This window comes from Dendropsophus ebraccatus, chromosome 4 (genome assembly GCF_027789765.1).
Source record: "Dendropsophus ebraccatus isolate aDenEbr1 chromosome 4, aDenEbr1.pat, whole genome shotgun sequence".
Taxonomy (NCBI): domain Eukaryota; kingdom Metazoa; phylum Chordata; class Amphibia; order Anura; family Hylidae; genus Dendropsophus; species Dendropsophus ebraccatus.
In genome coordinates, this window is record NC_091457.1 from 49,410,372 (window position 1) to 49,434,106 (window position 23,735).

Sequence of the window (23,735 nt, forward strand, 5' to 3'; positions counted from 1 at the left end):
CTCGGCTGCCAGGAGAGCTTCGAGAGAATGACAGAGGCTTCGGAAGTCTCCAAAGCACTGGAGATCAATCTGATGCCGGCCAGTTGTTTGACAGGTGCTACAACTCCCTGGGGATCCAATCTGCACCCTAGTAATGCAATCACAGGGTACCAATCAGTGGGCCATAGAAACCAAAAGCCTTCTGTAGAGTAATAGTAGAGTACAAATAAAACAGATCAATGTACATCATTAACCTGTACAATCGATTCAAAAAGTTCTATGTGATTGGATTTTTTTTGTGATGGTCTCAAGGTCCCTTGCTTTTTTTAAAATATTGTTTTGTTTTTTATTTTTACATATTGATACTTGCCCTCAAAATTGTTTCTCCATTGAAACACTCTTAGTACTTTAGATTATTTATTATATATGTGTCCAGACATGTTGACCTTGTGTTCATGGGAGCAAGGTTTCTGTGCCCTTCACGCTGTGTATCATTCAATTTCAACAAAACCTTCTACTACTGAAGGGACCTTTTTCCTTGCTACCAACATATCCATAACTCAATAAGGTCCTTTTACTGTTATATTTTGATATTTTGAGATACACATATTTTGATATAGAGATATTTTGACTGGATTTTTTGAGGTTTCCATATTTTACCTGCTATAAATTTTGAGTTAAATAGCTAAACCCAGAAGGTAACTGGGAATATTTTTTTTGTTATGCACCATCATAAATGGATTCTAAAATTCCTCTGGGTAAATCTGTCAGAAAATCATAACTTAACTAAAGGAGTCTGAGTCATTCTATATATAACCATTGTGACATTCCATTCTGTTATTTGCAGGGACATGGAGAAATAATGTGATTTAGTTATATCTGATTAAAAAGAATTGAACTTGATCGCAAGGCAAGATTTTCAGAAGTAGTGTTTTAGATTGTTTGAAGTGAAGTGGGAGTCTTTCTGACTTTATTTTTCTTCCCATACATTCTTTCTTTTTCTTGTAACTTCTGCAAAATTGAACTTATTTTTGAAGAAGTAAGATACATGTTTGAAGTTGCATGCAGTTAGGGGTGGTTAGGGTTCTTTAGGCACAACAATTGAGTCTCATAAACTATATTAATATTGAACTCACTGACATTATAATTCAACACATCTTCATCATCAAGATACAGCAGTGAATCTTTATCTGAATCTTGATTTGGCAGTATAAGTTGGGTTTTGCCTGGATGGAGACTTTGATATAAAGTTTAACACAAACCTGGATCACACAAAAGTTGCATTATAACTTTTTTCTACAATATTGTAACAATATTGTAACCGACTCGGCGATCTATTGTTCCTGGCTGCAGCAAGCCGGAGCAATAGATTGCCTATCTCATTGATCTATGAAGTATATCTATACTGCATAGATTTCAATGAGAGATCAGTGGGCCTATACTAGAAGTCCCCCAGGGGGACTTCGAGTTAGTGTGTGTAAAAAAAAAATAAAAAAATTATTAATAAAAAAAAATCCCCTCCGCTAATAAAAGTTTCAATCACACCCCTTTACCCATTTTATAAATAAATAAATAGAAATATTTGGTATCGCCGCGTGCATAATTGCCCAAACTATTATCACATTCCTGATCTCACTCGGTAAATGACGTCAGCGCAAAAAACCAACAAAGTGCAAAATTGCAAATTTTTTGTCACATCAAATCCAGAAATATTGTACTAAAAAGTAGAGATGAGCGAATTTGCCGAAGTTCAGGTTCGTATGAACCTGAACTATCGGCTTCTGATTCCCGCTGTCTGCAACCTCCGTGAACAGGGTGGATACAGCCTTACGGACCGCCCGGAAAACTGGAATACAGACATTGGCATAGGCTTTATCCCAGTTTTCCAGGTGGTCCTTACGCTGTATCCACCCTGTTTACGAAGGCTGCAGATAGCGGGAATCAGAAGCCGATAGTTCAGGTTCGTACGAACCCGAACTTCGGCAAATTCGCTCTTCTCTACTAAAAAGTAATCAAAAAGTCGCATATGTGCAAACAAGGTACTGCTTGATCATGGTGCAAAAGGACATGGTGCAAAAAATGACACCTCACACAGCCCCATAGACCAAAGAATAAAAGCGTTATAAGCATGGTAATAGAGCGATTTTAAGGATCATTTATTTTTTTTAAAAAAAGGTTTTAATTTTTTAAAAACCATCAAATAATATAAAATGTAAAAATTACCACAAGTTACATATTGTTGTAATCACACCAACTTGAGGAACATGTATAACAAGTCGAACAGGGCGAACAGCGTAAACAAAAACCCACACGTTAATTTCACCACACATAAAAAAAATTTCTTAGAAGAATTTTCCTTATAAGGCAGCACTACGTAAGTACCATAGAAATCATGGCCGTTGTTACAACGGCTGTGAGTACTATGGTACTTACGTAGTGTGAACGTGGCCTAATAACGCTAAGGCATTTGGACATTGTCCACGTCTTCAATGTCTGAGAATTACAGACAGTAAATATGGGCCAATATTTCTCCGGTGGTTGTATAATTTCGTAATGGTCGTAAATTTGGAATATTTACCGCTAACTAGCCAAGAAAATATTTGAAGCATGAGCAATGTAATTCTAAACTTCAGTAGTGAGGGAAACAATACTTGTCTCCTAATGAAAGTTTTCTTATTAACAATGTAAGACGTTTAACAATATGTTAATGCTACACAAATGCAGCGAGTCCAGCTTAAAAATAGCAGACAAGATTAGTTTGCACCCTTCAAAAATAGTCAAGGGAAGAACAAGGTAAGGTATGTCTTAACGCCTCTTTTCACATACTTCATGCCATACAGAAGTGTATTAATTTAAGTAGGTTCGGGACAATGAACCTGCAGATATCACCAAGTTGCTCTTTACCTCAGGACTGCAGTGCTATTCTTCTTATTTCTGTAGGGTCTGTTATTTTGCCGATTTTTGATAATTGCCCATATGCTAATCCCTGGGTTCAGAGCATTCTGGGCGGTCCCTGTCCGTGCTTCTTTATTGTATAGGGTATCCAATGCAAGCTGATTCTATACATGCTGACATCACACCTTACTTTACCCTGGAGATATTTTATCTAATCCAAGTCAACCCCTACAGCGTTTGGCCACAAGGGATCAGAAACAGATTTCCGTTTAATGGAAATTCAGTCTATGCTATTCAAGAATGATTTCCTTTCCTCTATTTCTGCTGGGATTTGTATGTATAAATGGGTAATTTTCATTGAGTTACATACTTGGTGGGTTGAAAAAGGCCTAAGTAATGCCATATATTTTCCAGCAAGTTGGTTTATAGTTTCTAAAGCTGTACGGCCACCATGTTTGGGAGCTATGATTTACATATTAATTCTGGGTGTAAATGATAGATTAATTCCAAGTATACGCATGCTTATCCCAAATGCAAATTGAGGCTGGGTTCACACTACGTATATTTCAGTCAGTATTGTGGTCCTCATATTGCAACCAAAACCAGGAGTGGATTAAAAACACAGAAAGGATCTGTTCACACAATGTTGAAATTGAGTGGATGGCCGCCATTTAATGGCAAATATTTGCTGTTATTTTAAAACAACTGCTGTATTGAAATAATGGCCGTTATTTACTCTTATATGGCAGCCATCCACTCAATTTCAACATTGTGTGAACAGATCCTTTCTGTGTTTTTAATCCACTCCTGGTTTTGGTTGCAATATGAGGACCACAATACTGACTGAAATATACGTAGTGTGAACCCAGGCTAATGCTGTTGGTAGAAGCGCTCTGAATCCTCAAATATTTAATTGTGTAATTAAATACATGTGTTACATTTTTAATTTTTTTTTCTTTCTTGATCTAGACTATATTGGATATGACTTTTGGGGCAGGAGGTCACACCACATCAATTCTGAAGCAGGCTCCTAATATTAAAGTATTAGCACTAGACAGAGATCCTGCTGCGTATTCAATTGCTCAACGCTTGTCCGACAGTGATAGGTAAGTACAATATGGGCAAGTACACCAAATCTAGAAAATGTTTTTTTGTTTTTTTTTAATTATAGTTGCCAAACACTTTATTATGATAATGGTATGTTAATCTACATAAACATAAACTGTCCATAATTAACATGTTAACGGCCCAAGCAACTACTTCTGGAGAGAGGAAAATCATTCTTGGTTGACTATATTCCTTGTTTTAGGGTGCCTTCACACGTACCGTATCGCTACTCACATGAAAGTAGCTGCGTTTTTTGTGGTGTTAAACTCGCATGTAAAAATCGCACCAAATACACAGTGAGAATACACATACATTGACTTGATAGCAATCAGTATCACTGTGGATTTATGTGCGAGAAATACATGTGAGTTTTGATTTTCATATGATTTTCACAGGCGAGTTCAACACCACAGGAAACTCTGCTACTTTCATGTAAGTTTGATGCAAGTTTTGTGCGAGAAATAAGCAGCGATACGGTACATGTGAAGGCACCCCCACTGTGGATTTATGTGCAAGAAACTCGCAGCGATAAATACACAGCGATACGGTACGTGTAAAGGCACCCTTAGTGGGTGATGATATTTCACAATGTTCTGTCTACAGATTTGTGTGGGCAATCAAGCCAAGGGACGTTGAAAGAAGATAGGGGAAAAAAAGCATTAAAGGGGTATTCTGGGAAAAATTCACTTTTCCCCGAAAAGTAGGAGATTGCGGGGGGGTCTGACCCCTGAACCCCCAGGCGATATCCGTATCTGTCCCTACCGGCTCTGTTATGAATAGAGCCCTGAGTTGGCAGCATTTTTCCGCCATGCTTGGCTCTTTCCATCGCTCTATCGGAATAAATAGAGCCACGGGTAGTGTGCTGTACCCACGGCTCCACTCATAACAAAGCCAGAGGGGCCCGATACAAAGATCGTCTGAGAGTTCAGGGGTCGGACCCCAGCGATCTCCTACTTTTTAGGGGAAAAGTGGATTTTTCCTGGAGTACCCCTTGTCATTGTCTTTCTGGTGGCTAGGGCTGTGGTAGTGTCAACAGAACTGGAAATGGTGTAGTTTCTAATAACTGTTATAGGGCTCCCTTTCCAGTGGGACTGCCCCATGCATAGACCTGTTGCCTGTATGAAACAATACATTTTGTATGTATGCGTCTGTGGTAAATCATTTCTATAGTTAAATAGGTTATCCAGCCAGGACCACTTCCTGCACAATCTCTGGGAAGAGGGTGAGTGAAAAAAAAATACCATACACTTAACCCCCTTGGCTGCCGCCTGTACTCTGCTGCCCTGGTCTCTTATGTGCAGCCGCTTCCAGGTTTTGAGATGTGATGTAGTTGGCCCTCTCCACCATTTGGCGGCACAGGCGGGACACCACTATAGCTGCTAAACGGCTATAGTAGGTCTGGTGGGACCAAAACTAAACAAAGGGTAGTAATTTATCAGAAAGGTATTATTATACTCTAAAAAGTATAGACATGCTTTCAAAAATATTGACTTGCCTAAGTATTCAGTAAGGCAGGATGACATTACTGTTTCCCACAGCAAAAGGCTTTTTTTATACATATGTTTATTTGTTTCAGGTCAGTGAAGCATTTACTGAGCTTTTATTGCAAGTCTTGACTTTAACACCATTTGCAGAACTATAAAGTACGTTCTTGTTAGTGTGAGCATTTACTCCGTTGTGTGAGATTTGTGTGACATTTGACTGGAGGCTGATAAAGGATTTGCTGCAAATAACACTTTGTACTTTACAATGAGGTCCATTACTCCTGGCTTGGCTCTGTTCTTTTACACTAACATTTGTCTAGTAAGCCATGCACTGTAGACACAAATGCGGTTTGCTTTGGATTTCCTGCATTTTACTAAAATGCCAGTTCCCACTTGATTAGTTACTTACCTCACTACTATGAGAGCAGACACAGTAGGTGCTTAAATAGGGTACTAGAAAAGTCATCATGATTGTTTTACACTATGCAGGCCCATAATATTCCCAGGAGGTTTGGGATGCCAATGACCTATGGTCTTTTTTTGCCAGTCTGCAGGTGCAGAAGGAGAAATATATGCTAGCCATACTGTATGTATTCACCACTAGCAGCGTCAGGAATGGTATTGAGCAAACAGATAAAAGACAAATAAGACCATAGGCCCTGCCTAGAACGTAAGACCGCAAGGAAATCTGAACTGGCTTGGGTTTGATAATATATATATATACACTACCGTTCAAAAGTTTGGGATCACCCAAACAATTTTGTGTTTTCCATGAAAAGTCACACTTGTTCACCACCATACGTTGTGAAATGAATAGAAAATAGAGTCAAGACATTGACAAGGTTAGAAATAATGATTTGTATGTGAAATAACATTGTTCTTACATCAAACTTTGCTTTCATCAAAGAATCCACCTTTTGCAGCAATTACAGCATTGCACACCTTTGGCATTCTAGCTATTAATCTGTTGAGGTAAGCTGGAGAAATTGCACCCCACGCTTCTAGAAGCAGCTCCCACAAGTTGGATTGGTTGGATGGGCACTTCTGGCGTACCATACGGTCAAGCTGCTCCCACAACAGCTCAATGGGGTTCAGATCTGGTGACTGCGCTGGCCACTCCATTACCGATAGAATACCAGCTGCCTGCTTCTGCTGTAAATAATTCTTGCACAATTTGGAGGTGTGTTTAGGGTCATTGTCCTGTTGTAGGATGAAATTGGCTCCAATCAAGCGCTGTCCACTGGGTATGGCATGGCGTTGCAAAAGTGAGTGATAGCCTTCCTTATTCAGAATCCCTATTACCTTGTACAAATCTCCCACCTTACCAGCACCAAAGCAACCCTAGACCATCACATTACCTCCACCATGCTTAACAGATGGCGTCAGGCATTCTTCCAGCATCTTTTCATTTGTTCTGTGTCTCACAAACGTTCTTCTTTGTGATCCAAACACCTCAAACTTGGATTCATCCGTCCACACAACTTTTTTCCAGTCTTCCTCTGTCCAATGTCTGTGTTATTTTGCCCATCTTAATCTTTTTCTTTTATTGGCCAGTCTCAGATATGGCTTTTTCTTTGCCACTCTGCCCTGAAGCCAAAAATCCTGCAGCCGCCTCTTCACTGTAGATGTTGACACTGGTGTTTTGCGGGTACTATTTAATGAAGATGCCAGTTGGGGACCTGTGAGGCGTCTGTTTCTCAAACTAGAGACTCTAATGTGCTTATCTTCTTGCTGAGTTTTGCAACGCAGCCTCCCACTTCTTTTTCTACTCTGGTTAGAGCCTTTTTGTGCTGTCCTCTGAAGGGAGTAGTACACACCGTTGTAGGAAATCTTCAATTTCTTAGCAATTTCTCGCATGGAATAGCCTTCATTTCTAAGAACAAGAATAGACTGTCGAGTTTCAGATGAAAGTTCTCTTTTTCTGGCCATTTTGAGCGTTTAATTGACCCCACAAATGTGATGCTCCAGAAACACAATCTGCTCAAAGGAAGAAATATATAACAAGTAGTGTAAATAATGGTACAGCCGCCAATTAATTGACAATATCCTTGCGTCTATAAACTAACAATAAGAAAGGATGCGCATGTAGATAAAATATACAATTTATTAGATATGCAGTAAAAGGTAACAAAATATAATTAACAATATGTAAGTCTCCGATATCCAAATAGCATGAGTATTATGTCAGTTCGTCTTGTCGGGTCGTGTCTAGGAATCATCTATGTACTAATCACAGATCTCGATTCCACAATTCAAAATACCTCCACGGTATGCTGACTACTCAAAAAGAAACGTGACAATTCACGAAAACCAGTAAAGAAGTTGCTCCTATTCAACCAAAACCATAGTTCATCAGTCGAGGTCAGGAGATCATTCGACCATAATGTCCCTTAAATCAATAATGTCCAACGCGTTTCAGTAACACAGTACGTTACGTCATCAGGGGCCGTAGGGTGCGGGTAGGTCAGTATGGGTCAGGGTACATAGGTTAAGTCACAGACGTCACATTCTATTCAGAGGCTATTTATGCCATAAAGTGATGTGACCAGACAATGATGCGTTGCCACATACTGTACTCACTGTGTCCCCTCAGTGCGACCCTCAGGAGGATGTCCCACCTGTCAAGTTTGTACACGTGGACATGAATCCCCTGTTAGGGTCTATCATGGGGCAAGGCAGTATGTGCCGGCGTATGTGAGCGTGTTACAGTTTGTGTGCATTCCGGAGAAAAGTCCCTGACATCTGCGTTGGCAGATATATATATATATATATATATATATATATATATACAGTGTATATATATATATATATATATATATATATATATATATATATATATATATATGTATGTGTATATATATATATATATATTTATTATGATCTAAGCAGCACTGCTTTGTTGTTTGTTGGCAAAGTGGACAATCAACAGCCTGGCTACTTATTTAATTGGGCTGGCCATAATGGTCATATGAGAAAATAATGCTGCGTTTACACGGAACGATTAACGTGCGAATTCGCACGATAATCGTACGTGTAAAAGCAGCGAACGATCGCTCGCAAAAAATTTGCAGATCGTTCCATGTGATCAGTCGTTCGTCGATTTAACCAATGTGTGAGATAGGCTTTAGTCGATCGCAAAACGAATTTCCGTATGATATATCGTACCGTCTAAACGCTGATCGTTATGAAAAAAAAACGTTACTCCGACATCGTTAATCGTACGATCGGGCGAATTATCGTTCCGTGTAAACGTAGCATATGTTACAGCAGTAAACTAATGGAGCATAGTATTTGCAGGTAGTATTTGCAGGTTTGATATGCACATCACCAGTTGTTACTATTTTTATGGGTGGACAAATCTTACAACATTTAGAACCCCCACTTTATATGAGATTTAGGCATACTTTTAATTAGACAGGTATAGGCGTATAATGATTGGCCCAGATTTACCATTGTCAATGTCAATTGCACCAGATTAACTAGAAAATCGGACTTAGCAACCAGCTTGCATGGGGATAGGAGTGTAGCTTACCCAACATTTTTCAAGTAGGGCATTCCCAACGTATTTATCAATTTTTTCACCCCAAAACAGCCTGTTGTCACTGTGAGATTTTGGTATGGAGAACAAATCGAGAACTAGCAGAATATTCACATTTATATTATTTTATGAATTATGGGAATGTCCTGAAATGTGTTGTCTATATCCTCTTTCTATAGTCTTTTATATTTGTGCAAATTAGCAGGAGAGGTCTAGTTTTTTTTGTTGTTTTTTTAGGAAATTATGTTCATGCGTGGCAGTAAGAACCCCCTTTTTATTTATTCCTGAAACAGTTTTATAATGGTTTATTGTTTTAAAAAAAATAGCCAATATAAAAACTACTAAATTATTTTTGAATTCTGATGATTTCCATTTCAACTAATATATAGTTATACTTGAATGGCTTATTAAGGTAAATCTTTTTGCTAATACATTCATTTACCAAATGTTTCTCCTTCTCCTGATATGCTGCTCTTTCCCTTGCATTGTTGACAGCTCAATGTCTAGGTTACTGAACACCACTCTGCTCTAAAAGCAGTGGTCTGACTGGTGTATGTATAGCCCTTGTATACATAATTATATATTTTATACAGTGTATATACACTATAGGGGGAATTATCATATAGGTGTAAATGTGTTTCTGTGTATATGTGGTCTTTGAGTCCACTGAGAAGCTAAGGAATGTTACTTTTACACTAAGCTAACAGACGTAGCCATTTAAGTGTGGTCCGGACTGAAGTGGAATGGACTGGAGTCACTACACTTAAATGTGCCGTAAGCTCTAAACTGGACCGACGTGAGGAGGTGTAATTTAAGAGTCACAAATAGAGCCAAACCACAGATGTACAGCAATGATAAATCCCCCCTATGTCTTAATACATCTACGTTATAGCTGTATATATACTAGCCAGACCACTAATTTAGTGGTGATCTGTAACCTGAGCAATGAGCTGTCAATAATGGGAGGAAAAGGGTGAACATATCAACAAAAGAAGGCAAGTTTGATAAATGAATGCATTTGCAAAAATATTCAGCTTAAAGAGACAAGTTAATCCATGGGCCATTGTATTCCATGAATTCAGTTAAGGTGATCATAAACGGCAAGATGTTTTGTGATAGTTCTTGTGATTAACATTGAAGAGTTTAAATAGCACTAAGGCTATGATTACACATAGTATTCCCATAAGTCTTTTGGTCAGTCTTTTTTCAACCAAAAACAGGAGCAGAACAGTCAGTGCAAAATTATGATGGAGAGATTTGCACAGCTTCTAAAAGTTTCTTCAGCATTGCCTACAGTGAGGGGTGGTAAGTCAAACTCCCTAAGGTAATCAGGTACTGTACATAGGCTTGCCCATAGGATAACTAGAATAACATGTATGTCCAGGAATGTTAGTTACTCCCAACATGAGATGTTAACGATTCCACTAAAAGAAATGCAAACAGTGGTTTCTTACATTTCAACTTTACAATTGGTACCTTTATGGTGGTTGCCTAAATTATTGAAAAATTTGCAATATTCCTTAAATTGGACCTATCATTCTGTGACCGCGGCAGGATAAACTGAAAAAATCCTGCAGGTATGCTGTCTCTGCTGATACGCGCAGTAGACAGAATTCCCGAGAGCGCCATTGACTGCATTGTAAGTGTATTAGAATGCTGTCTATGGTGCTTCTGGGAGTTCTCCTCACGTCAGAAGAGACTGCATACCTGCAGGATTTTTTTTTTGTGTATCCTGACATGGTCGCAGTGATAGGTGGCCACAATAGTATCTACAAATTCTTTCCTACAACCCTGACACCACTTAAGAACTATCACTTTTTACATTTCTTTTCTCCAATTCACAGACAAATACTGGCATCCAAGTCTTAAAAAAGTAATCACCATATGGCTACAGACACAGATCCAATATGAGCACCACCAATTCCAAATTTAGTTAAAAAACAAGACTATAAAAACAACAGGTTTTACTTACATTCAGATATATTTTTATGGCTTAAAATACAAATAGATTTTTTGCTTGATGTTTTAGTGTTTTTATGTTTTTGAATTGTCCAATCATGTCAAATGCTTTAATATTACACTCAAGTTATCTTGCTGTCTAGCACATGTAATAGAAGAGCCTACAGTCATTGCCATGTTGTTCAGTCCATAAATAATAGGCATTGCTGTAAAGCATTACTTTGACGTTGATGTACATTTTAATGTTGTGTAAAGGCGGATGTGTGCCACTGTCTGTGCACAACACACCGTTTTATAATGACAGATCACATTAAGCTGGCTGGAGCATTCATTGTGATTAATCATGTTCAAGAGCGTCTTACAGCCAAGTCACAGCTTTGAGGTTGAATGTGATGTCATCCATCAAGATAGGAAACCCTATTGATTTCAGAAAATGGCTTACAGGGTCAAACTCATTTTGTTCTGATTTACTTTTTTTTTTTTCTGCCTAATTAAATAGTGAGAACATAGCAAATATAGCCCGTTGTCACAAATTACCAAAGATTTCTGATTTACTGCCGCTGTGCTGTCCAAGGATTTCTTGGAAAGGATCTCATAATTTATAGATTTATGTTGAAAAGATAATGTCAAATTGCAGTTTGTAGGATGGACTTGGACTTATGCCCCATTAGAATTTTGAGTGATTTTTATTTTATTTATAGGTCATATTTTAGGATATATATGTGTGCATACTAAGGAACTTAGTACATGTCAGTTCATTTCAAGCACCATTGTTGCATAGGCCAGATTCGGTTGTTGAATGTCATGGAGTGAACTCTGTCTCTAATAGGACTCCTTGTATCATAATACTTTATGATACAGTGACCTCTAGAACAGTTAAAGCTTTACCCTATTGAACTGATATTGCAGTGTCAGTTTAGTAGTGTACCGCTCTAGACATTCGGGAGCTCACTATATTGTAATGAATTATGATGCAGGGAGTCCTGTAAGAGATAGAGTTCAGTCCATGATATACGACAAGCTTACAGACCGTATATATCACTGACATGTGAATCTGGCCTAAAGGAATATAAAAAACGTATGTTAATAAATCATATATCTCCTCTCCATGGATTCCATATCCTCACTCTGTAGTTTTAGCAAGTTGTTGCAAGCAAGTTGCAGATGCAAAGGACCTTGTAAAGTTGCCGATAAGACAGAAAAACATGTCCTGTGGCTTAAAGTTCTCTTTTCAAGAAAGAAGCTCCTGCTCCAGAATCACCATCTAAAAGCTGCCATGTTACAGATGGGGACAAAGAATCTACTTGAAATTTTCTCTGGTCTGATTAAATAAAAATAGATCATTCTGGTGATAATTATTTTTATATATGGTTAACAAAAGGGGCCAAAGGGGGAGGCCTGCAAGCCAGTGAATACGCGTCCACTGTTGAAGCTAAAAGGGAGACTGGTGCATATTACAAAATATTTATAATAATGAGGAAGGGAAATTATACAGCTATATTGAAGCAACATCTCAAGACCTCAACCAGGAAGCTAAAACTTGTGCCAAGGTGGACACTGACTCCAAGCATACTTCCAAAACTGTGGAAGAATTGCCTAAGGACAAAAAAGTGACAAAGCCATAGCAAAGCCGTCTTCATTCTATAGAACATGGGTGTCAAACTCAGGCCCTCCAGCTGTTACAAAACTACAATTCCCATCATGCCTGGAGGGCCTGGGTTTGACACCAATGCTATAGATTGTGTGAGCAAGGATGCCTACAAACCTAAGGACCCTGTTAGTTACATAGGGTCTATTATCGTTTGAACTGGCCAATGCCCCACCCTATTTAATAGTCATAGTATCCATTAGAGATGAGCGTATTTACAGTAATAATGAATCAAAGCCTTTCGTTATTTCTTCAATCCGCTCATCAGCCTGCTTCCATTTAACTTACTGCGACTCCATGCCGCTCCTCCCCAGGTGCTGGGAAAAGCTGGATTAAGTCCTGGGAAACTGCGAGAAGTTTCCCAGGATTGGCTCCAGCTTTTTAAGGCACCCTAGAAATTGCAGTTAAACAGCAGCAGGCTGATGAGCAGATTGCAGAGATACCGAAGTGCTTCACTTCATTATTACTGAAATATAACAGGGCCTATTCTAACTTAGAGGTTGTCCACATGCAATGTAAAATAGCTGCACAGTGTCTCTGATGTTGCAACTTAGAACCTTCCCTCCACGTTTTGGAAGGGAATGGGGGGTGGCTTTGGTTTCCCAGATAACTCATTATGCATGTCAAGTTTCCACAGAAACCTGAACCTTCAATGTCATTTGTGTTCTTTAAGTTACACCAGGACTCTCTAAGTAGCTTAAAGGAAAACTATATCTAAATATAGCTCCTGGTAGACTCTTCCTGCTGTCGCTGGTCCAATGCATATAAGTCCCACCATTTTCGAGAACTTTAATCCTAAAGAAATGTAAGGATAAGGTATGTAAGGAGTACTGGGGGTGTCCGATCACCCTCCTGTTGCCTCCTATATTCACGCCTTTTTATTCAAATTTATGTATGCATAAGCAGTCCATCCTTAAAGGACAACTCCCATGAAAAACTTTTTCCCAGTAATTGAAGCACATTACAAAGTTATATAACACTGTAATACACTTCAATCACCTGTCTGTCCTCCTTCCCTGTCTTTTCCCCCCTCAACCCCCCACCAGGAAGTGTAAGAAACTCCTTCATACCTAATTACTGTCGTCACCAGGCTGCTCTCTCAGCTCCTTCTAGTGACGATGAGTCATCAGCAGGAGGGCTGCTCTAGGTCCTGTCACACCAGCCTCCCCCTCCCCTGCCTGGTCAGGTGACTCAGCTTGCTCAGCTCTTATTGGCTGAGCAACTGTAAGCCATCTGACATTCTGCAACTCAATAATGACTCGTGACTGACTCCTGGCACATAACCAGCTACAGGACCCCCTCCCCCATACTCCCTCCTGCTGCCGAGTGAGTGAGTGATGTCACTTGCTTATCTTTCTCCTCACTCCCGGCATGTCAGCTACACAGACGTCTTATCTCTCCCCTGCTGCCTTTACCATCCTGCAGAATGTACACTACAGTGAGGTGACAGTATGTGTGTGCAGCTTCAGTGTGTGTATACAGCAGCCTGACTGAAGAGAGCCAGAGAGGGGGTCATGTGTAGTGTATGATGGGAGTTGTAGTGAATGGAGGGGCAGGCACTTGCAGTGTCACAGCAGGGGGCTGGCTTGTCACAGCAGCCAAAGTGCATCATGGGAAGCTGAAACCAGGAAGCAAGGAAGAAATGAAGAACAAGACTAGAAATCAGAAGGTACACAGACGGTGGGAAATTCAAACAGTGACAGCTCAGGAGGGATGATAAGTATAAAAGCTAGGTTTCTGATTGGTTTTTGGTTTTTTTCCTTAGCGCGGGAGTTGTCCTTTAAGTAGACGTAAATGTAGGAGGCAAGGGGTGGGGCGAACTGTGCTCTGGAAGCTGAGGGATACCCCCAGTGCTCCTAAAATGATAATTTACATATCGCTTTAGGATTAAAGTTTGCGAAAATAGCAGGACTTACATGTATCAGAGGAGCGGCAACAGGAAGAGGAGGTGAGGGGCTAGTAGGAGTTATCATCAAATTTGTCTTCATGAACTTGCTGATAGTTTTCCTTAGCTACAGTATATACAGTATTAGGCTTTCTAAAGTGCCTAGACTGTATGCTTCTGGTCCACCACTATTTCTATCCAGTTAATCTCTGGGCATTATGTCAGTTAGGGTGGCAATGCTAAATCCTCTTTTAGTACACCCTACCACACAAAAAACTCATCTCAACAAAACTAAAAAAAAAAAAGTGGTCTGAGTGGTCAGACCCACAACAAACTCTAGTTATAGCCAGAAGTGCATAAATGAACGCTTCTCTCCCTGACTCCCTGCAATTATAAAGATCCCTATACACCTTATACCTTTGTCGGATGTACTCGCTGCTGTGCTGGAGGTATAAGGTGTATGGGGCTGGACCGACTAACCACCAACAGATTATGTCCGAGGAGATAGGGGTCAGGCATGATGGAAAACCCTAAAAAGCGAAAACAACTGTCTCAATCGACAGAGGTGCCCAAGGAAGTGGTGCTGCACTGAGTTGTCGGTGGGCCTGTCAACCACTCATAAGAACAGAGAAAAATAAAGAGCTATTGGATCACTAGGTGATCCAATTGCTACCACTGGCGCAACTCACTAATAGCAAAAAGCAACAAGCAGTATAACACTGCTAATGATAATGCAACTTGGTGACACGAGTGGTGTCAATATCCTAAATAAAACTGGTTGCCAATACCAAACCAAGCACTACAGTCTCGCTAATCCGTCTATATTGGGAACCATATAACACAGCTTGCCCTCTCCAGCATAGAGACATAGCTATATCCTCATACCTGGGTTGTTGGAGCAAACACTGGGACACTGGGGGGGGTCCGTTAGGCTCCGCCATAGCATCCTGGCTGAAAGGTCCTCTTTAAGTAAAATAATAAAGAAACACACATAGTCCACTAGTATGATAATGACAGATTTTAAAGTTAGTGCAGAAATTTGTGACTACCTTTTTGGGCATTATAAGGGCTTCAGTGTGTTAACTTTTAAGCTGCCAGACTTGTTAAACTTTGGTTGTAAAATACAGTTAAAGGCAATGCAGGAGCTTTTTTTCTGAGTAGACAGATGAATATAAAGTCTGATAGTAGATGTAATTGGACATAATGATTGTAGTAATTACAGAATATTATAGTTGACTGTAGTCTATGATTTACGAGACACTAGTCATGTACTCCTTACAGTTTATTATATATGTGTTCTGCAAGAATGGAGCTTTAAGTGTAATAATCACACACGACAAGTCTGGGATATTCTGTCTACCTTCCTGTCTTTTTCTCCTCATCGTTCTTCCGCTAGCAACCACCCACGTAGGACTGGGGCACCTCGACCATCAGCTTACTTGCTCTGCGCATTTCTTTGTGTCTGCAGAGAACCTCTATCTTGAAAGTGTTACTTTCCTGAGCTATTTCTGTTTTGCTGTCCTAAGCAATGAGCTCTTTCCTGCATACATAAAATAGTAAGGGGTCATGAAAAACTATGTATTGCCAAAGGCAGTTCAGAACTAGACATTGTTATCTTAAAACTATATGTATTTCCTAGCCTGTGTTAGGATATGCCTACATTACCTCTAGCCAAATGTCAGTCTAATTAAAGCTGATCAATCAAATAGCAGGAGAATATCCTGAATTTATAGGAACATCATTCCATGTAGTGTTTATTGCAGGAAGAATATATTTACCAGATCTTCAACTATACCATGAAGATCCTGTTGGGTGTTGCCTGTTTTTCCATTGTCTGCCACACTTCTCTTATTAATGCTAGTCAAAATAAGTAGTTGCACCATTTTTTTTTAGAGTACCACATGCTTTTTAAAATCAGATTTAACCTCTGTTCAGCATGTGACTTGCAGTGTACAGCAGGGTCCCATCTATAGGTCAGGTTTCTGTCTTCTGTTTTGAATTACAGGAAACTTATCTGCCTTCACCCGCCGTTTTTTGAAGAGGGTTACGATGTAACAGGAACTCAAACATCTTCCTCTATCAAAGTGTCAGGGTAATATGGGACTAGTAGGCAGAAGATTTACCATGCGAAGCAGTATGAAAGGAAAAAAAAACAAAGTGCTTAGTCATTGGTTTCTGTTAATCAAAGTAAACCTGAGTACATGTGTAAAAATCATTTTTATTTTTACATACCCAGGCCATTTTTTTCATTCTAGTCTCCCAAATGCTGGACCCCAAGGTGCCCTGTACATGACATGCTTATGCTCTTAACACAACCGTACAGAAAGTCCTCAAAGTGATTTCCCTGATATCAAGCTAAAACCTTACCTTACAGACATCCTGTTCTCATCCCTACCTTTTGCAGGTATTCTGTACCCCATACTGGTAATAGAGGAGCAGTCTCTTTCCATTTAGTAGCTGTTTTCCTGCATTTAGACTAGATCTGCAGAGAATTTGAAAACAGTTTAGCATACTTCTTGCACCATTTTTGTAGCGTGTGTTTTTGCCCAGTGCGTAACATTTTGTGCATTATTTATGAAGCAGTTTGTGCTATTTTTTGAGCAATTTATGCCAGCTTCGCCATTTTTGAAATTTTTCGCCTGGAGGTGGTGTGGTTTAAGTTAGCTACTTTTTTAGACGCATTTATCATGTGTTTTTTTTTTTTTTTTTATTTTGCACAAAGTTTGCAAGCAATTTTTTTTGTGCATGGACCAGAGATTTCTGTGCAGCAGGTGAAAAAGATTGTGTTACTGATGTATATCCCCTACACCAACTTAGAAAAATTTTCGAGAAATTCACGGAAGTGTATCGTGCCCCCTATGGCCACGCCCCCATATCAACAAAACCTATTACCATTATATAAGAAACAAATATTATAACCACACCTTCACCACATAGTGACTTTTACCCCGTACCATTACTACATAACATCCACTATATATAGACCAGTATGTCCCCATACACTAACCCATATGGAGGTAGATACCAATGGTGCACAGGCTCTGCACACTATATTAAAGATTACAGTGCACTTACATCTAGTGACTCACAAAGGGCATTTTCTTTGATTGGAATTGCTCACTTTTTCTTTTCTTCTCCATCTGGCCCATCCATCATGAAGACCACCCCTGGCAAATGCCTTGTCTCTGAAGAATCTGCCAGACAAACATTTTAGGCTATTTGCTTTTGCACTATCCTTACCATCTATACAAAGTATCTATACAAAGTTCCCATCTGTATTGCTCTGTACTGTAACAGTGCTTACTCTGCACCACCATGTAGTATTCAGCCTTCATATAGTGGTTTGACCCCTCTGTCTTCCCCATATAGTAGTTAGACCTCTATGTCCCCGTATATAATAGTTAGGCCTCTCTCCCATATAGCAGTTAGGACACTCTTTTTGTGCCCTAATATAGTAGTCAGGCCTCCCCTGTGCACCTATATCAGAGTTAAGCCCTCCCCTGTGCATCCATATAGAAGTTAGTGTCCTCCATGTAGCTATTCCACACGCACACCTTCGACCCCCAATACCAAGCCCGAGGTATGTATTGGAGTATTTCTGATGTAGCCATCCCCCTGCAAGTAATTCTCCCTGTTAGTTGCCCCAACTCGCCTCCAGTTGACGGCAAACCCATGTTAGACATCTCCACTGGTAGTAAACTTCACAGAGTAACAGCTATGAAATATTTATCTTCTATTCACACTAAACTCACTTAAAATGATGTCACAAGAAGCTTACAGAATTAAAATAAGTCCTTTATTAAATAATTTAAATGTATTATATGTGTCAGAATCCTTTATAGAATAAATAAGTGTATCATCCAGTGATACAGCAGTGCTGACAGTCCATTTCAGCTATTAGTCTATAACAGAACAAATGCTCAACAGTCCAACTCATCATTAGTAGAAAGACATGTAATGCACTTTACATACATAATTTTGGCTTCTGGCCCCAAGGACTGTAGGATGATGTCGATAGCCCATGGTGTTCAGCAGCTGAGTGGTGCTTCAGGTTTCAGGTAAAGTGGGACATATTATATGATAACTGACTTGAACCAGTTGGTCCAGAGTTCCATTCAGGCAAAACTGGTCAGTTATCCTATAATATGCCTCACTCTATACCCGCTACCTGCAAATTTAAAGGGGTTATCCAGCGCTACAAAAACATGGCCACTTTCCCCCTACTGTTGTCTCCAGTTTGGGTGGGGTTTTGAAACTCAGCTCCATTGAAGTAAATGGAGCTTAATTGCAAACCACACCTGAACTGGAGACAACAGTCGGGGGGTGGGTGGGGTGGGGGGTGTATTGGCCATGTTTTTAACCCCTTTAAGCACCACTCAGCTGCTGTTCTGGCTGGGTTATCGCTATTATCATAGGATCTGTTTGTGTGTTTTTTTTTGTGTATAGTAAGTACTAAGTAAAGAATTTTAAAAAAAGGATGCAATGATGTATTACTGTAATCCAGTGAGATCTTGGGAGTCATTGCTCTGTCAAGACACTGTTAACAGCATCCAAATGGGCTCAGATAACAAAAATACAGCAGTTTTATTCTTCCATGGTACATAGCAAAAATAAAACCTTGGAAACCTCACAGGTTTCTTTGTCAACTATAGGGAAAAGAACCCTGTGTGACATTAATATTTTACTTTTTTATGTACAAGCCAAAAAGACAGAAATGGCTGCACATCGCACCCATGGTTGACACGAAAGCTTGTTCAGCTACATTTAAAAACCAACATCAGAAGTTAGTATATAATTTGATCAAACCATATTGCCTCATGTACAAACGTGCAGGTGTCTGATACACATGAGTGCCTAACCAAAAAACATCACTGTGCCGGTCAGTGAACACAATCCCCGCAAGCAGAGAAGAGTGGCCAAGGAATGGCCCTGCAACCCCAATGTCACAGGACCAAGCCCCTAAGGTGCCCCCCCGGACCCCGCAGGCACCGCCGGCGGAGAATGTGGACCCCAAGCGACACAAGTGTGAACAAGCTCTTACCTCTCTCCATTGCTCCTGCAGGTAGAATGGGAGAACACTATGAGGTCCTCCCCATATGTACACAGGTGCTTCCTGCTAATTTGGATCACATGGGTCTTAAAGCACGAGTGCTAGCCAAAATGAAAAAAAGGGGACAGAATACATAAAATATGCACAAGACAGAAATGGCTGCACATCGCACCCATGGTTGACATGAAAGCTTGTTCAGCTACATTTAAAAACCAACAAAACCATCAGAAGTTAGTATATAATTTGATCTAACCATATTGCCTCATGTACCAATGTGCAGGTCTCTGATACACGAGTCCCTAACCAAAAAACATCACTGTGCCGGTCAGTGAACACAATCTCCGCAAAGCATGGACAAGCAGATGTCACAGGACCAATCCCCATATTTTATGTATTCTGTCCCTTTTTTTCATTTTTGCTAGCACTCGTGCTTTGTAAGACCCATGTGGTCCAAATTAGCAGGAAGCACCTGTGTACATATGGGGAGGACCCCATAGTGCTCTCCCATTCTACCTGCAGGAGCAATGGAGAGGTAAGAGCTTGTTCACACTTGTGTCGCTTTGCGTCCACATTCTCCGCCAGCGGTGCCTGCGGGGTTCGGGGGGGGGCACCTTAGGGGTTTGGTCCTGTGACATTGGGGTTGCAGGGCCATTCCTTGGCCCCTCTTCTCTGCTTGTGCACGCTTTGCGGGTATTGTGTTCACTGACCGGCACAGTGATGTTTTTTGGTTAGGGACTCATGTGTATCAGAGACCTGCACGTTGGTACATGAGGCAATATGGTTTGATCAAATTATATACTAACCTCTGATGTTGGTTTTTAAATGTAGGTGAACAAGCTTTCGTGTCAACCATGGGTGCGATGTGCAGCCATTTCTGTCTTTTTGGCTTGTGCGTACTTTTTTATGTACCTTGTAGGATTACCACTACTGTGTTTTTCCTATCTGAGCCCATTTGGACATAGGTACATAGCTATAGTATAGCAGCCAATCATGGCATGGCCTCGAGACGTTGCATCCATTATTAGCTGTCATAGTCAAGTGATGTCTCCGTAAACACTACACACAATACCTGCAGTGAAGGATGTAATATAATTTTTTTCTGGTAATCTGGTAATCTGGTAAAATAAAGGGGTTTTCTGAAACTCATCTGTATCTTAGAAAACCCCTTACAAGGCTTTTCTAATTATGACATGTTTATTATTAGTCTCTTCAATGAATGCATAATTAATAGTCACAATTTTTTGCATTGCACATGTGACTAATTTTCTGGATACTCCTCCCTGTTTTTACATTTTACACGAAATGCTTCTACACCACAACTGTTTTTCAAATCATCTGTGTATAATAATACAGAATTTGTCATTTAACTAAGGGCTGGCTGAGACAGGGTTGTAAATCGCCCCCAGGGCAGAAAGGAGAACCTTGTCGCAGTGCTAATGTCAGGACAGCCACCTGTCCATGTGCAGGGGCTCAGATAATTGTCTGTAGACTCAGAAGGATGTTTTTTTACTATGCATTTTTAATATCGGCACTATTACTTTAACAAGGAAAAAATGGGTCAGGTCTTGTTATCTATGCAGTGCGTGGGTAGGAATCCTTTGACGAGCTTTCTGGGGAAGCCTCTGACTTGGGAATTGCGGCTGAGATTGTAGGAGAACACAGATAGATTTCTGTCAGTAGGAATGTATAATACAAATAAACCCTTTCACGCCCACTGAAAAGAGAGGCACGAAAGGTGCATGATATCTACCAATTAACCAATATCATTGCAAACTTTTAAGGCTAAGGAGCCTACGCATAGCCTACACACTGGAGACAATGTGTTCTTTTTTTAATATACTGCATAGTATCAGAAATCATGGCCCAGAAACAGAAATTAATGAATCCTGCCGAGTCCTATATTTTACACTTCTGCTGCTGATTCTTTCTCTGTTACGTTTAACATGTTCACTTCCTGGGAGAAATAAGCTGCAATGCAGAGTAAATAAAGTTGGGGGGAAAAGGCTATTTCTGGGTTTATTTTATGAAGTTTTCCTTTTTTTTCCCTGAATTTATTTTGTAAGGCATCTTAGGACATAGATTCTCCCGATTGATGTCACACACCTACACTAGAAAATGCTAATTGGAAATAAAAATCAGCACATCGTACAGACAATACGGAATTCACAGTAGGAGGAATTGTTAACATTTCTCATCCTTACACATTAAATTCAGTTAGATCATATAAATTGGGCACTGATATGTGGACATGTAGAACCATGAGTACAACCAGGGGATTCCCCATGTAACCTTTGTTCCTACATCTGCCCACTTTGTCTACTATTGAGCCAGAACTTACTTTTGCAGAATATATATATATATCATATTTTCCGGTGTATAGGACAACTTTAACCACGAAAAATCTTCTTGGAAGTTGGGGGTCGTCTTATACGCCGGCTTTGGTCACCCCATACTGTGGGGGAGCTGAAAAATTGCCACATCCCCACCGTGGGGGGGGGGGACCACTATAAAAACAAACTGTTAACTCACCTGTGTCCCGTTCCCGACACATGCAGTGTTCATCACACTGCCTGCACCAGAGATCCCTGAAGCTCTCCCAGGCAGCTGAACATCTCATCAGAGAAGCTCGGAGACGATCAGCTGCCAGGAGAGCTTCGGGAGAATGACAGAGGCGCCAGAAGTTCCTAAAGCTCTGTCATTCTCCTGAAGCTCTCCTGGCAGCCAAGTGTCTCCGAGCTTCTCCGATGAGATGCTCAGCTGCCCGTGAGAGCTTTGGGGACCTCTGATGCAGGCAGTGTACATCACACTGCCTGCATCGGGAATGGGACAGGAGACGCTGCTGCTGGGAACGGGTCACAGGGGAATCAACTTTTTTTTCCCTTTAGTTGCAGTGAACCCCTGCTGCGGTCATCCAGGGGTTAACATTTTCCAGGGTGTATAAGGGGAACCCCTGACAATCTTATTAAAATCCAGGGATCATCCTATACGCCCAGTCGTCTTATATCCCGGAAAATACACTAGTTGTTCCTCAGACCCTTTCAACATATAATGTTATTTTATGGACCATTATACCATACAGTGCTATAGACATGCTTGATCTGCACTACATGCACTAATTAGTTGTCTAGTAGCGCCTCACTACAGAGTATAGGGCAGTACTACATGTTCTGTACTGTTTTTTTTTACCTGCGCCAGGGTGAGGTACTCAGATGAGTACAGCCATATAGGGCCATACCTAGGGCTGCATCCAGCTTCTTCAGCCACCGGTAATCAAATGCAGAATGTTCAGGTTCAGACGAACCCAGACGTGCTCAAGGTTCACTCCTCTTTATTTAGAATCAACTACTAGTTTTCCATAGAGGCTTGGTCTCAATGTTTTCATCATATTTTTGTCCTAGAACCAATTAATATTTTAACTTGAGGGGTCACTGTATATGGTTTTTTTTTTATAAAAATGAGAAATTTTGAGTCAAAAATTAATTTTAGGCGGAAACAGATTCCCTCAAACACCTATTGTTTCCATATACTCACTGTACCACTAGATTAATTCTTTGAAGGGTGTAGTTTCCAAAATGAGGTTACTTCTTGGGGGTTTCTATTATAATTGTTCCAGCAAATGAGCCCCTGTTGTGTGCCTAAGCAGCAGCTTATGACCACATGTGGGGTACTGCTGTACTTAAAGGGTTTATCCAGCGCTACAAAAACATGGCCACTTTTCCCCCTACTGTTGTCTCCAGTTCAGGTGCAGTTTCCAATTAACCCCTTGCCTCCACAGCCTGTTTTGGCCTTAATGACCAGGGCCTATTTTTTAAATCTGACCTGTCTCTCTTTGTGTAGTTATAACTCTGTGTTGCTTTTAACTATTGCGGTTATTCTGAGATAGTTTTTTCGTAACATATTCCTCTTTATTTTAGTGGTATACTTTGGTTGATACACTCAGTAGTTTTTTGTAAAAAACACAACATTTGCGCAAAAATTAGAAAAATGTATGTTTCTGTATAACTTTCTGTATTCAAAACTCTCTTTTACTAAGAAAGATAGTTATGCCACATGAATTAATTATTACTGCAACATCTACAACATGTCTGCTTTATGGTGATGTCATTTGGTGAACGTCCTTTTACTTGTTAGGATGTTACAGGGCTTCGAAATTTTGCAGCAATTTTTCAAATTTTCAGGAAAATTTCAAA

The 23,735-nt window shown here is 40.1% G+C and overlaps 1 protein-coding gene across 1 annotated transcript in view; it reads left to right on the forward strand.

Moving 5' to 3' along the window:
* Positions 1 to 23,735, forward strand: part of METTL15 (methyltransferase 15, mitochondrial 12S rRNA N4-cytidine) — a 189,088-nt gene that overhangs the window by 95,827 nt on the left and 69,526 nt on the right. Inside the window, exon 3 of the mRNA XM_069965775.1 lies at positions 3,844 to 3,980. Within this exon, the coding sequence (XP_069821876.1) occupies positions 3,844 to 3,980 (137 nt within the window). The remainder of the gene's footprint in view (positions 1 to 3,843; positions 3,981 to 23,735) is intronic.